Genomic DNA, 15,979 nt, shown 5'->3' on the forward strand with positions numbered 1-15,979 from the left:
GTGCTATTTAAGAGACTGAGCTGAATACAGCTCCTCAGACTGAGGAAGTCTCTTGGATGAGAGACGAAACGTTTCTAGATTTTTTTGCTTTGTTTTGTTTTTTGTTTTTTTGAATGTCCAGAGGACCAGATTGAACTTTTTTGGATCAGAGCAGAGTGCACATAAGCTCAAGGTCAGCATGTTTACTGTTGGTTAATTATGTTAGGAGCACACACACAAAAAACGTATTGAAGATGCATAATTTTATTTTAATTCAATTATATTTAAAAATCCTCTTTATCTTCAAGAGAAAACAACGAGGACTTTCGAACTGGATAAACAGTTCAAAAACATTATTGATCAAGTGAACTGGAGCAACTCGGAGTAAATATAAAGTAAAAGCAAGTGACCCAAAATATTGAACTGTTCATTAAGCTTTGATAGAGGAATATGGTGGTTTATGAATTACTAAACAAGGCCAGATGCTGCAGCTGCAACACAAACATGCACAAGCAGCTCTCAATGGGCACAGTTTGCAAGTTCAAACATAAACTGTGAATTAACCTCTGTGGATGCACCGCTGAGCTTCTGTGCTGGACTGTTTGTGTGCGCAAAAATGATTTAGAGGGGGAAAAAAAAAAAGAGTTTGGTTTATTGAGCAAAAACTATGGTGCCTGTGAGGTTTGACTAGCAACTTTTAACAAGGCATGCATGTGCACTTTTTAACTTTTAAAGCACCGTTTTGAAATTATATTACATGTATTATTATTAATCATGTTTTGTGGCACTTGTTTTAATAATACAAATGTTGTGGCGAGCCTTGTGTACTCACAAAGTCTTTCTCGAGCTTCTCCATCTCCTGCTTGTAGCTCTTCAGCCTGCTGTTGTACATGGCTCGGCTCTGGACGGGGATCTCTCGCACCTCCAGGTCCATCTGCTCGAGCTGAAACCCACAGGTGACGCAGCTCATTTATTGGCAACACACTTTCAAGGTCATCGTTTTCACGTTTTCAATCGATTTTTAGCAACAACAAAAAAAAAAAACTTGGCTTATCTGCTGCAGGAACGTTGAATAGATTTATTGCTTAGTTTACTTTAAAATGAACAAATTATCCAAAAAGTTAAAACTTTACTGTTATTTTATCAAAAGGAATAAAGTATGAAAATCTATATATATATTAAACAAAATAAGTTAACTTCTGTGACAGAGTAAGACAAAATCTGTAACAACTTTTAATTTTTTTACATTATTAAAGCAATAATAATAATAAAATGGCTCCTGTTCTCTTCACTCAGCTGTGATAAAAGTGGCAACAGAGTACGGCGGTTCTGTAAATAAATACACCATCAAATACGAGCCCCCCCCCTTGTTTATTGCAGAGACATGAATAGGCCCAACAGTGTCACAGAGAATGAGGTACATTTGATGCATCGGGGTAGACAGATCTCTTCTTGGCAGATTTGGAGGAAACTAATCACAATGCCATAACAAGACAACTGCAAAAACAATTTGTCTCCGTCTGCTGACTGCTTCTTTTTTTTTTTAAACAGCAACATGAAGTCTTCCACCTGGAGATAATGGCTTGAAATGTGTCATAGGGGTGTCACTTAAAAGCAGATTACTGGAAAGTAATCATGTGAGGAGGAAGCCTCCTTTCTGCCATGTGAAGAGCGCGCATGTCTGCATGTCATGTCACCGCCAGGATAATACAGGTGCTGCTGTCTGGTGCCGGTGAAAAATGCCCCCCCACACCCCCTTCTGCAGATTCATAATTTAGGAAATGGGAAGAGGAGAAAATTACTGATCAAAGACGTACCAGCTCTCTGACTTCTTCAAGCTGTTTGTCGACATTTAGAACCAGCTGTGTCTTCTCCTCTGAAAGAGAAAGAAAGAGGCAACGTATTGATCAACGGAGGAACAGTGCTTTGTGACAACAGCCCAACTCCCCCACAACAGTGGAAGAGATAGGGAGAGGGGGGCGGGGGGGGGGGGGGGAACAACACACAGAGACACATTTGAAGATATATTTACACATTCTCTCCACAGGACGAGCCAACATTTGATGTCTCTTAGTTATGGCATGTATGAGGCTTTTGTTGGTTTCTGTTGAGGAGCGGAGAGACACCTCATGCCAACTCAAAGGGAAGGGAGGTGTCAGCTTTGCTCACTTGCCAGAAGTATGAGACCCTCTCAGAATGACTAACACTTTGTTCAGCCCCTCACCCCATGGCTGCTCCTCCACATTACCCACGGAAACTCATTAGGACTTCAAGAGCAAAAGACGGATGTAAACTACAGCACCTTCAACAGTTATTTAGGGCCGCAGCGCTAACGCGTTCTGTAGGTGTGCGGCGTTGGGTCTTTGCTCTAAAATTAGCTCTTTGCCATGAAAATAAGTGGCATGAAATGCTTAGCATGGCTGTTTCGGTGCAGTCTTCCACCAAACATCACAATGAGATAAAAAGAAAACGGCTTTAAATGTTTTAACTAAACGTGGTCATTTTTACAGTTACAAATTAATAACCCGATCATTATAAGGACATTTTACATGGTAAAAGTAAAGTAAAATTCTAAAAAAAAAAAAAAAAGGTCACCTGAGATAGACTGGCAACCTGCCAAAGATGAATACCACCTCCTGCCCGTTCTGCTGGAGGCATGTACCTTCCCCCACGACCCTTAAGGCTTAAATAGGTATAGAAAATGGATGGATGGACAGAATTTGGCATATTTATCACCTGGCGCCAAAGGCGAATGGGTGATTATGTTCTTGTCTGTACGCATACATTTGACAGTACAGTTAGAAGAATTATAATTAAACTTTAAGAAATTACCATTGGATGTACATCTACAGTTGACTAACTTTAGAAGTCACCCAAGCACAGCTAAATGACAAAAGCCAACTCAAAATTGTCTTATTTACTGTACTTGCCGCCGTATAAGTCGCACCGCCGTATAAGTCGCAGCAGTCCAAATATGTCTAATAAAGTGGAAAAAAAACAAATATGTTGCTACGCCGTATAAGTCGCATCTATTATGCGTCACCGCTGACCACCGGGAAACGTGGGCCGGTGTTGTGCCAAAAATCGATGGGCTGCCAAATGGCGGCTGCAGGAGCATGTGCACGGGAGGATTTTAACAAGATTAACACTTAAAAACAATTATTTGTTTGCTCAAAATTATAGCAAATGTGTGTCTCAGTCTAATTTTTCCTTAATAAACGCACTTTGACGGTCGAATCAGCTGCATTTCAGAAGCCAATTCGCCGATCCGGGAGCGCGCAGAGGGAGGACTCACTGTGCATTTCTTCGAAATTTAACGAGATATACATATAAAACAATTATTTGTTTGCTCGACATTATAGTAAAGGTGTGCCTCAGTTGAACTTTTCCTTAATAAATGCACTTTAATGGTCAAATCAGCTGCATTTCGCCTCGGCGGCGCAGTGAAATGCAGCTGATTTGATGTTTGCTCCAGGAGTTCCAGAACAAGATGAAGGTGGCTTGGTATGGCAAGCCAAGTGTTTCTTTAATAGCCACTTTTACCTATTAATGGGACATTTGGCTTGCCATATTATTCGAGGGCCCTCTAGCGGCTGAAAATGGTAGTGTTTGATATTTTCCATGTCAGAATGAATGAAAACGTCAGATCTCAGCCAAAAATTGGTTTATAAATATGGGGGAAAAAACATAAATAAGTCACTTTGCTGTATAAGTCACAAGGCACACTAATTTATGCAAAAAGGTGCGACTTATACAGCAAAAAGTACGGTAGTAAAATTCTGAATTATCAATACTGAACTAAATTTGATGTGGTAGCTGCAGATAGTCCTCACCAACAGATACTCTTAGCACTAACGTATTTCACAGGATCATGAGTTTGTGCAATATGTCATTTACAAGGTTTGGCCAAAATAGCTACCACACCAACTTTATCATGAGATTAAAACTCGGCCATTAAAGGCGGCAAGCAATATGCATTCCTTCAAGAAATGCTACGTCTTTATTTTCAAAACAAAAATGAAGCAAGACATCCCGTTAAGCACAAAACTCGAAGACTTTCCAAGAATGGTCAGTGAGCTCTACACCTTGTCCTCTGTCTGATCACTAAAAAATACAAATTACAGAAAGAAAACTGTTTAAAACATTACCTCAGCCAGGATGTTTAAAAATAAAATGTTTAAAATAAGACTCAGAGTACAAAAACTGGAAATTAATCTGCTGTGACCAAATGGTTACAACTTAATGGCAACAAGCGGTAAACAGATGTTCCCTTGTCACTGAGGGGTTTGAATAGTGAATGTTCATAGTTTTCAATTCAATTCAGTTTATTTATATAGTGCCAAGTCACAACAGAAGTTATTTAGGGCCAGGGCACTGAACAAAAACATTCACATACATTATAAACCAATTAGTAAAGTTATCTATCTAAGGAAGGGAGGAAGCATGCAGATTGTGTTGTCTTCATTTCATTTTTAGACGTATTTTTCCAGAATTCAACTGAATAAAGAATAAAAGTAAACTTTAATATTTTGAAGCAAGACATTCAAGTGGGTAGGAGTTACCGTGTGTATAAGAACAGAGGTTTTTTTTTTTTTCTTGTCTGAGGCAAAGCAGAGTGATGGAGCCTTGTGAACAGAGGAAGCAATTTTACCATACTCCCCATCAGGTGCGTTGGTGACGCCGGTGGGTGGGCAATGGTGGCCTTGGCCACCATACGTTTAACTTCGGCCACCGCATCAACCAACCCAGTCTTTTGCGGAAACTATACTTTTGAGTAATATAAAAACAAGAAAGCACAGTTTCCACGGGCAGAGGGTAATTTAAAGTCCCCCTCTTCGTGCTGCGATGGAGACAACAAATCATCCAAGACAAAACTATTTAGAGCGTGGTAAACCTTGGTTCATATTAAAATGTGGTCATTCTATAAATAAATAAAAAACTAGTGAATCCATGTATTAACAATGTTTAGCAATCAAATTATTTTAAAACTGATTTTTTTGTAGAGTCAATAATTTGCTTGATACAGTTTTTATGTTGCTCAAACTCACCTACCAAGTCTATTTGTCTTAATGTCCCCCACCTTGTGGTTGTTTGGCATGTATAAAGTTTAATTCCTGTAAACACAACAGAACAAAAATAGATGCCAGCCAATGAGCAATATGAGCCAGCAGATCCAGAGGATCTCCAATATTCCAAAGCTCTTCTCTATAACTAATAACTTCTACGTGAAAATGTGGTTTGTTGATTTCAGCTCTGCATTCAATAAATCTTTCCGTTCGTGAAAGTACCGCACTGCTAATAAACTTCCTCCCAGATATTTGACAGTTCAGCTTGAGACTTGCACCTCCTATACACCAGAGCCCCAAAGGGTTACGCAATCAGCCCCACACTGCTGACTTTGTGTATCTACAACTGCAGACATAAACAAAACCCAAGTGTAAAGCTTGCAGTTTCACCTTGATTGGCATCATAAACAATTATGAATATCTGAGGTACTCGACAATCTTGCAGTGAGATGCACAGAGTTGCTTTATTATATTATGGGAAAACTGTAAGTTTGTGCGGTTTCACAAACTTCTCATCTGATCCGACTAAAAGTTGGTGCTGAAACTGTCCAGTAAAGTAAAACATGGAAGATTTGGAGGAAACTATGCTGTTATAATACCGGCATTAACTCCTAATAGAAACTAAAGGCCTTGCCCTGATTGAAGGAATGCATGTCGCCCACTGCTTTTCATCCCAGAGTTTTAGACGAAGATCATCAGAGTAGTAGCCATTTTGTTCAACCTTTAAAAATAACATTTTGTGCAATCTAAAGGGATTTTGACAGATGCCACACTTAGAGCATGTATTGTGTGAATCTCTATATGTGTAAGATAGACTGAGTTACAGCCATTTTGTATTGGCCAATGTGGATTAGTTGTGACAACCATCTTGAATTGATTCCAGAGAGTAATCAGAGTATAGACGTACATTCAAAGATTACTTCCCGATAGTTTCCTTAAAAGTTGTCCAGTGGTTCATGAGATACTTTACTAACAGACAAACAGGGTTGACTACGACATTTAATACATAAATTTTAAACTATATTGCTGCACAATTTTGGAATATATAAAAAAAAGTTGTTTTTCTCTGCAAAAAGAAGCAGAGAACTTGTTTACTGATTTTTTATTAAAAGCTTTGTGTGGAAAAATGCTATGCTAAAGAGCTCAAACCACACCGAGCGTACGCCATTTTGAGAACCGAAGAGAGACAGCCCATGTCACGTCAAGGGGCCTCCCTCCCATTTTTCTTAAAGAGACACGCTGCTCACTCCCTTACTATCCATCCTTCAATTCAAACAGTCTTATACTGCCTTCATGTGGTTGATTAACGGTACTACATGCAAAACAAATTAAACATTTTTTCTTAAATTTGACAATTACTAATTACTGTCAAATTTCAAACAATATTATTGTTTATCGCAATAATTTCTGAGATAATTAATCACCCAGCAAAATTTGTTATCGCGACAGGCCTAGGAACATGTGCTGTAAATGACACACCAAATTTGAGCTCAGTGTCTGTAAACGGACTGTTATAGCCAGTTTGATGGTTTCTTAAGCGAGTTGACTGTGGTGTCCATCTTGAATTGGACTGGCCTCAAACTGTAATCGGTAGTAGATGTATACATTTGATGATTACTTTCTCAGAGTTTCACTGAAATCCGTCCAGTGCAGCATGAGATATTTTGTTAACAGATACACACAGAGATATACAAAATAAAAACACTAAAAGCTATTTTTTAAGTCCTATTATCAGTCTGTTTGCGTAAATGTAATGCAAATTAATGTTTAAACATTGCCACTAAACACCTGACAAATTAATATAAACTGTAATCACATTTAGCTATTGTTGCAGATTTTTTTTTCTTCCTATTTCTAAACTATTTCACAGGGATATAAACATATACTTACCACCGGTTGGCAATTTTTCTCATTAGCTCAACATATATGTTTAATTGTTACACAAACAATATTTCATTTTAAACGTGTTCTTGTAAAGTCGTTTTAGGACTTAGTCATCCCATTAAAACTATTTGAAATGAAACAAAGCCATGATCACAAGCAGAACCTGCTAAAATATTTAAGCACATTTAAAAAATTTAAACACGAAGAAAACAAACCTTAAAGCTCAAAGGCAAAAACACAAGGCTACCAGTTCGGGGACTGCAGTATTGTAAGAAAGGCCAAGCAAAGGTCTTAATTTCTTATGGCACCATGGGCCAAGATTACCTTTTGCCTGTCCTCAAATTCATTTTTAAAACCTCTGTCCAACCTCACAATCTGCTCAGTAAATATCCAGAGGCGATTCAAACAAAGGTGAGATGTGCTGCCTCTCTCAAACTCAAGCTCAAGTTGGACAGGTGTGAAATATGTATGGTTATTTACTAAGACCACAAACCGCTGACGGACAGATGAGAAGTTTTACACAAAGTAAAAACAAAACATAAGAAGAAAGTAAAAGAAAGAAAAAAAAAAGAAAGCTTGCTAATGTTTACTTAAAAATACCAATTGGAGCTGTTAAGGTAGATGTGAACTTGAAAACTTATATTTACAGTGATCCCTCATCTATCATCTATGGTGGGTGAAAAAGTGTGAAAAAGCACCAAAAAGCGGCGTTGTATTCATTTTAGTATGTACAGTGGAGAAAAGTATTTGAAAACACTATCGATTTAGCAAGTTTTCACACTTACAAAGATTGAAGAGGTCTGTAATTTTTATCATATGTACACTTAAACTGTGAGAGACAGAATCTAAGAAAAAATCCTGACATTGTATGATTTTTAAATAATTAATTTGCATTTTATTGCATCAAAAGAGTATTTGATCACCTACCAACCAGCAGAACTCTGGCTCTCACAGAATGGTAAAAGGACTGTGTTTATATAGCGCTTTTCTACCTATCCAAGATACTCAAAGTGCTTTACACTACAATCTGTGCCCTCATTTGCTCATTCATACATCACTCTACTATTTCTCTACAAAGAATAATCAGTGCTTTATCACATTCATACACCGATGGGACACACATCGGAGGCAATGAGAGGTTCAGTGTCTTGCCCAGGGACACTTAACTCTTGCATTGGAGGACTGCCCTATCCACTCACCCACAGCTGCTCAAACTGCTAGTTTCCTATTCTGCACTCATTACCTGTATTAATTGCACCTGTTTGAACTCGTTACCTGTATAAACGACACCTGTCCACACAATTAATCACTCCACAATGGCCAAGACCAAAGAGCTGTCTAAGGACACCAGGGACAAAATTGTAGATGTGCACAAGACTGAGCTACAGGACAATTGGGAAGCAGCTTGATGAGACAGCAACAACTGTTGGCACAATTATTACAACATGGAAGAAACATAAGATGACTGTCAATCTTCCTCGGTCTGGGGCTCCACGCAAGAGTTCGCCTCGTGGTGAGATCTTTGTTGCAAAAGGTTGCAAAATTGGCAGTGTATCAAATAATTATTTTCCCCACTGTATATATTTTAAGGCTTTATAAACCCCTTCTCTTATTAACCTTCCCCGCTCTCTTCATATGCTCTTAAACACTTTGGCGATGAAAATGATGAGATGAATGCACAATGTACTGCACAGCATGTACAGTACACACAATATAAAAAGAACCTGTGGTACAGTGAAGCCCCAAGAAGTGAACCACGATATAGCGAGGAACGACTGTACATTTCGTATAACCTCTTGGTCTGACTTCAATTTTCATTGATTGAACCCTAAGATTTGGGGGCTTGCCATAAACATTTAGCTTTATGCTCTTGTTTTTGCCAAGTGCATTAACAACCATCAGAAACCTGTTTACATGTTTGTATGTTCATGTGAAATGATGCAAATGTCTAAAACAATATCAGAACTTGCATTATACCTGGATAATAAATGTAAAATTGTAACACAAAAAGTCAATAAAAAAAATATCCAGGATTTTGTCTCCAATACAATTCAAGGCAGCAATTTTAAACAGTACTGAACAACGCTGGTGTCTTTGCATTATTAACTAAACCTAAATCAGTTAAAATCCTACAACATTAGAGTGCCATGTGACACTTGTTTTTTTAAGAACAACAAACCATCTAAAAACTAACGTTTACTGCATGTTCCTCCTTTGCTGGTTCGAAAACAAACCTCCAGAGATGCTTGAAATAATCTGTAAAGAATGCAAGTCGTCTGTTGATCCAGCAGATCAGACTGAAATCAGTCGTTTCCAAAAGTCTCTGAACTCTGCAGTGTGGAGTTAACAGCCGTTTTTACACATTCAATAAATGCAGACTTGACCTTTTTTTTTTTTTTTGCAAAACATTTTTATGGATTGCAAACACATCCAAACATGTGAAAAAAAATCACAAAACTAAAGCGGTTGTAGTGGACTAGGCCTATGTCAAAACTGACCAGATGGACAGAAACTGTTATTTCATTGATCTGCATCCAGAAATACAGTTTGACCCATCCTGAGACTTTCTTTCTTGAATTAATCAAGTAGAAAAGACAATTCTCTATGATCATTACTATTTTACAAATGTTTGATAATCAAATTGTGTTAGTTCAAACAATGTTTACAGGTTGAAGAGAACTACTCATTTTTATTTTACATAAACAGTAAGTAATGATTTTTATTCCTCATTCAAAGAAGAAATCAGGGTAATATGCATTTCTTGATTTTTCTGTCTTCAATGAGCAAATTTGTAAGCGTGTTAAGGTTCAAGTTTCGGTCAACTAAAAGTTTACTGAAAAAGAAATGTCATGTTTAACTTTTACAGCAGATAATAGGAGTAGAGACTCCACAAAGTCTGAAGTTCTCCAATAATCTTTCTGTCTGTCACTAAAACAATCCTTGACTTTGATAACACCTTACATAACAAACCACACCTCTTTTCTGGTCCATCGACCAATCAAAAAGCTCTCAAATGACCCGGAAGTCGACCCATTTAAATGTGGCAACTTCCCAGTTCTCGCTAGATTGAGTTCAACATGGGAGTTTTCAGAGCTTGAAAAGTTTTTTTCCTGGAGAAGAGTTCCAGACTTTAACTCTCTGAAGAGAGTTAAAGAGTTCAGAGCTCTTGGATGCTAACACAAGGCGTCCAGGATGCTTCTATTGGAATCCAGAATCCAGAGACGATTTTGGGGATTATAACTTCTGTTTGGATAACCTCACACGACTCCTAAGGGTTTGGCTGTCCTCACGGAGACGCTGAAAGAGTCAGAAGGGAACTCTACGCCGACGCTGATTCTATCATCAACCAGGTAAAGGTTCTATTTCGACCAAGCGTACCGTGGGCCAAGCTTATTCTCCAAAGAGCGTGTTGTTCTGGTACCACAGATAAATTCCCTCACACATCTCTCTGTAAGATAAATCTCCATTTTCCATCTTAAACTCTCCTTTCTCCTAAAATCATTACAGATATTTTAGAAATGTCTGAAGTAAAGTTCTCAATCACCGCCGTGTGATTGATGTCTGCTGTTCTGCTGAGAAGTGAGGACAATCGCCGTGTTGTCCCCACTTTCTGTGAAACTAGCCATGTTATTGTTTTCATATTTTGCCAAATTAATGTAAATGTGTGATGTTAAACTTTGATTCTGCAAATAAATGACCGCATTCATTTGATGGGTCAAAGATAAATAACGTCTCTCGTTCGCATTTCTGTTAGACTCAATGCACGACATTCACACAGTCAGAAAAATGAAGAACTCGTGAAAATGTATGAATATATCTGAGCATATGTCATACTACACGGTGCAGAGTAGAAGAGCAAACGCATTCACCATTTTTAAAGTGCTTCAAATAAACTAAACAAAAACAACTATTTCCAGTTTGCCCTCTGAGTCACATCATCCCTCTTTACACTCTGTCCAGCCATCAATCTGCAGAAACTCCACATGTCAGAGTGTTTCACACAGTGAACTGCTGAACACTGATCAACTGAAGACAGCACAGTTGGTTTACTACATACAGTATTCTCAGAAACTGGTCAGTAAAAAATTAGTTATAACGCCAGGTAGTTTGCAAGGTACTTGACAAAGACCTCGTAATTTTCTAAATTACTTCAACAAATTGTCAAAATTAGCGATGATGTCTGATAGACAATCAGGCACTTCAAGATCAAACTTTGCTTTCCAATTAGTGAAGGAATCACAGTAAAGCAGAGCACTGGCATTATATTAGACATTATACTTGAATTATACATTATTACATTAGACTTTTTGGAGTTGGCGATCACCTGGCTTATCGACGAATGCGGAAAATGCTGGCAGCTGTTCTGGCCTTGGTAAGGCTGCCTGGCATGACGGAATGTACCGAGCGGTAAGCACTCAAGATGCTGGATGAGCCGAGTCATAAACTGGACGTGATTTCTGAGAATCGCAGGTCACTTGCGGCTCCTGGAACTCACTGGCGGGAAGGAGTCGACCTTAGAGAAGGCTACATACCCTAACCTTAACCAAATTATAACCAAATGTAAGTAGACTATGTAGATTGTGTAGAAGTACTTCAAATCATCATCTGTCAAAGTGAGTACAAAGCTGGGACTCCCCATATCGGTCTTCTTACCACAAATGCATTTATTTATTTATTAACCTTTATTTAACGAGGCAAATCACAGATCTCTTTTGTAAGGGAGGACTGGGCCTGAATGCATGTTTTTGGTCTGTGGGAGAAAACTGGAGAACCCGGAGAAAACCCACGCAAGCACAAGAAGAACATGCAAACTCCACACAGAAAGACCCCAGGTCCAACCGTGGATTGAACCCAGGACCTTCTTGCTGTGAGGCAACAGTGCTAACCACTGAACCATCGTGCTGCCAGTAGTGGATATCATACCCACAGAAAACTTGGTATGAAATTACCTAATTGCAAAAGTACAAAATGGTAAAAGTAAAAATTAATCAGCACTCTGACAAGTAAAAAGGAGTTTATTATTAGACATTTAGTTAAGGAGAGAATAAAGCCCCATAACCTGGTCCTGTTTTGAAGAAAAATTTTATTGTAGAAGTATTCTTATAAACGCACAATTTTTTTTATTATTATTATTTTGTATAGTGTAAATTACAATTACCAAAACATAATCAGAATTTCTCAAAATAGAACTTTATAAGAATCATAATTTAGAATTTGCTTGGAAAACAGCAATAAGTGCATCACTAGTATGCTGGTGAAGAATCTGAGTCGTCCAGGTCATGAGTAATCAAAAACAAACAAAAAAAACATTAAAATATAAAAACTGGACTTCTATTCTAAAGCTGAAAACATTGGTCTTCTCATCTGGGAGGCTTCATCAATTCAAAAATGTCTGGAGTGTGTGGAGTTCCAAGTTTTATAGAACTGCATGACAGGCCTGGCTGTGTACTTAGATTCACCCGCAGATTGGACCCGCCCCACACAACGGAGGCTCGTTCAGCTCTTTGTCTGCCTGACTCACAGAAAGGTGTTTTAGTCACCTGCATGAAAGTGTGAATTGGAGTGGAGCTGACCAGGAATCAGGCCTTAAGCTGCAATGTACATTTTTGAAAGTTGAAATCTGAGACCTCCTCCTCTGTTTCAAGTTGTTTTTCTTCACGTAAATGGCTCTCCCCTCCAAAATCATCTGTGTTCTCGGTCTAAAATATGAACATTTTGGTCCTCATAAGAGTAGCTCTTCTCCACGAGACGTAGTTAGAGTTGGACCACTGAGTCTTGTCCCGAAAAGCTGCTCTCCAGTGTTGAGCCATGCATCTGTGGACAGGTTTAGTTTCTCCAATATAGAGGTCAAACATTCCTCAATGCACTGAACTACAGACACAACACCGCTTAGTTTGGGTTTAGGGGTTCTGTCCTTGGGATGGCCCAGCTTCTGTCTGAGGGTCCTGTTGGCTTTAAATTGTACCGGGATGTTGTGTTTGGAGAAAATTCTTGCGAGTTTTTCCAGATACCCCCAGCAACGTATGGGATGACAATGTTTTAGTGTTTGCTCTTCTCTCTGTTCTGTAGAATGATTTTTTGGATTTGTTAGCTGATCTGACAAAGGTCCAGGTAGGATATGCACAGGGTTGGAGAGCTTCTTTGATGTGTTTCTGTTTTATTTTCCTTCCCTTCGGTCTTTGTGGAGACATATTCGGCTTGGTTGTGTAAAGTTCTAATGACAGAAAGTGTGTGTTCCAGTGGGTGGTGAGTTAAACAAAAGATACTGATCTGTGTAGGTTTTTTTGTAAACTTCAATGCTGAGGCATCTATCTCTTTCCATGTTCACTAAACAGTCCAGAAATAGCAGCTTGTTGTCGTTAGCATCCACTCTGATAAACTTGTAGAGTTCTATAAAGCCTGGAACTCCACACACTCCAGACATTTTTCAATTGATAAAGCCTCCCGGATGGGAAGCAAAATACCTTCAGCTTCAGAATAGAAGTCCAGTTGTTTCTGTTTCATTTCTTTTTTTGGGGTTGAATCACTAGTAATTTTTTTGTCTTTCGGCTGCTCCCTTTGTAGCGAACTAAGTCACACAAAGACTTTGCAGTTATTTTTACGCTGGATGCCTTTCAATTCAATTCAATTCAATTCAAAAATACTTTATTAATACCAGAGGGAAATTAAATATTGTTGTAGCTCATTTTCCTTGTTTCATAAAAGAGTTGTTCTAGATGTTGATGGTTGTGGGCGGGAAGGATCTCTTGTGATGGTCCGTCTTATAGCAGATCTGAAAAAACTGGCCACAGATGTTGAGCCGTTTACTTGCACTTGGTTGGCCTCCTGGGCTTCAGGATCACCTGAATGTTGGGCAGAAATCCTCCCAGGGCAATGGCCACTCCTCCCAGCAGCTTGTTGAGCTCCTCATCGCTGCGGACAGCCAACTGTAGGTGCTGATGGACGATTCTGTCCTTCCGCTGTCATGAGCCATGTTTCCTGCTAGTTCCAGGATCTCAGTGGTCAGGCACTCGAGCACAGCTGGCAGGTAGATGAAAATGCGTCCACAGAACATCCTTTTCAACTCATTTGAAATTTAGGGCTGTAGTTGAGATATTACTTGAGCTTTTGAGATGTTAATCAGCTGCTGTTGGTTGTAGAAACTGCCTTGTTGCCATGGTTACGCATCATAACAAATGTCCAAAACTAAAAAAGTTTCAGTAAAAATCCTTCCAGCTGCACAGCATCCGATACCAGAGGAAACAACCATCCAAAAAATGTGATTTACATCCAGAAAAAGAGGAATTAAAGTTTCGAAAAGCAAAATCTCAGAATGAAAGTAACAGAGCTGCTCCAACATGCAGCCACCTTGAGCGGCGCAATTCTAGAACTAGAATTCTAGAACTAGAATTCTAGAATTTTTGACGCAACCACAGACCACTGAACTACTACAGCCCTCTGTGTGGAGAAGAGAGCTGCTATCTAGGGTGACCGGAGGAGCAGATGGTGGGGGTTAAGGGCCTTGCTCAAGGGCCCAGTGTGGGGCAAATGAGGGTGGAGACTGGTGTGGGTGCTTCACCAATCCCACCCACATTTTGATGTTGTCGGTACCAGCAGTTGAACTAGTGATCTTCTGATCATAGGCCCACCCGTTAGCCACAGTCTAACCTCTGCACCATCACTCCCCTATGTATCACTAGTACAAATATAAAATATTATTTAGCATCCAAGAAATTCAAGGAATACTTGCAATTAGGACAAATGATGTTTAGACTAAGAAATCTGATGTATCAACTATTGAATGAATACTTGAGCTTTGAATTTACTGTTCAAGTTGAATTTTTAAGTATAGGAGACACGCCTAACAACCCCCCCAAAATGTATAGAAGCCATTAACATTTGTTACAATAAACTTGAAAAGCTGCTGAGCTGACTTGGTCAGAATTCATGTCAATTCAGATTTAAAAAAAAAACGTTTTATCTTGATTACTGTAAAGAAGTGGAGCTGTTGCATCCTAACCTAACCAGAAAAATACTTTGACAGTAGTCACTATATACCACACACGACAGAGAGCTGGTGGTGTTTTTTTTTATATATAGATAGCAACAATGTGATATTTGTGTCACACTATTATATATATGAATTTTAAACATCCAATAAATACATAATAAATTCAACAAATCGCCTGCTATTATTCTCAGCTGTGACTTGATGGCTAACTAGCTAACTAGCAGCTCAACGATTCCAAGTTTAACAGCCTTACCTCCACTTAGTTTAGGGATTTTTCCAATTTTATTAGTTATTTCTGCTGTAATGGTTCCAAAGTCCTGCTCGTAGGTTTCAAAGTCTGAAGACATTCTGATGAATAAGTTAAAACAGACAACTAGCTTTCTGGTTGTCAGTTACCTCAGAATAATAACAAGCCTCGAATGGAGTCGCTTCCTTGAGTTACAGTCTAAAGTGTTCGACTAGGAACTAGAGTTGTTCAAGCAGTGTTCAAGGGCTTCTGTTTGCCACACGGTTTTTTTTTTCTCGCGGGCGTACAAATTAAATTTTGAAATTACTTTAGACGATTTAACTACTTAAATAAAAGTATCTGTAAAAACGTTTTAGGGTTTTGGTATATGAGCCACACCGAAGAAAGTCCTGAGTTTTGTTCCTACACTGTAGACGAGAGAAATCAAAGAAATAAGCCAAGGAAGTGACCAGGTTTGTAATTTAAAGTGACAGATTTTTTTTTCCGCTTCTCACTTAAATATTAAATGCTTATAAAGGATCGTGTTTGCTATAGCTTTATGTTTGTGTGTGTTTGCGATTTTTGGCAACAGTTCGGTGTGAAACGCTGGTGTTGTTAAAGCTGATGGGCAGCCTTGCTAACAAATAGTTCGCTAAGGCTACAGTGGGTGCAAAGCGGAAATATAATTTTTTAGTCAAACACGAAATTCACACATGTGAAATCACACATTGCTGAATTTTCATCTAGATTCGTTTTACTTGTTTAACTATATTAACAGCTGACAGAGACGTGCGTAAAATGCTGCTGTTTTATTGGTACAAATTAGCTAGCTTG

General features: G+C 38.7%; 1 protein-coding gene across 3 annotated transcripts in view; it reads right to left on the reverse strand.

The window, feature by feature from the left end:
- vti1a (vesicle transport through interaction with t-SNAREs 1A) overlaps window positions 1–15,360 on the reverse strand; it is a 149,937-nt gene extending 134,577 nt beyond the window's left edge. For all 3 annotated transcript variants that reach the window (XR_005187487.1, XR_005187486.1, XM_037691468.1), the window contains exons 1-3: window positions 15,173–15,360; window positions 1,797–1,855; window positions 812–922 (exon numbers count right to left, since the gene is read on the reverse strand). Coding sequence is in view for 1 of the 3 variants with exons in the window: in XM_037691468.1 (XP_037547396.1) it covers window positions 812–922; window positions 1,797–1,855; window positions 15,173–15,266 (264 nt within the window). In the remaining 2 variants the exon portion in view is untranslated. The remainder of the gene's footprint in view (window positions 1–811; window positions 923–1,796; window positions 1,856–15,172) is intronic.
- Between the last annotated feature and the right edge of the window lie 619 nt (window positions 15,361–15,979).

Source organism: Nematolebias whitei, chromosome 17 (assembly GCF_014905685.2).
Source record: "Nematolebias whitei isolate Nwh7 chromosome 17, NemWhi1, whole genome shotgun sequence".
Classification (NCBI taxonomy): Eukaryota; Metazoa; Chordata; class Actinopteri; order Cyprinodontiformes; family Rivulidae; genus Nematolebias; species Nematolebias whitei.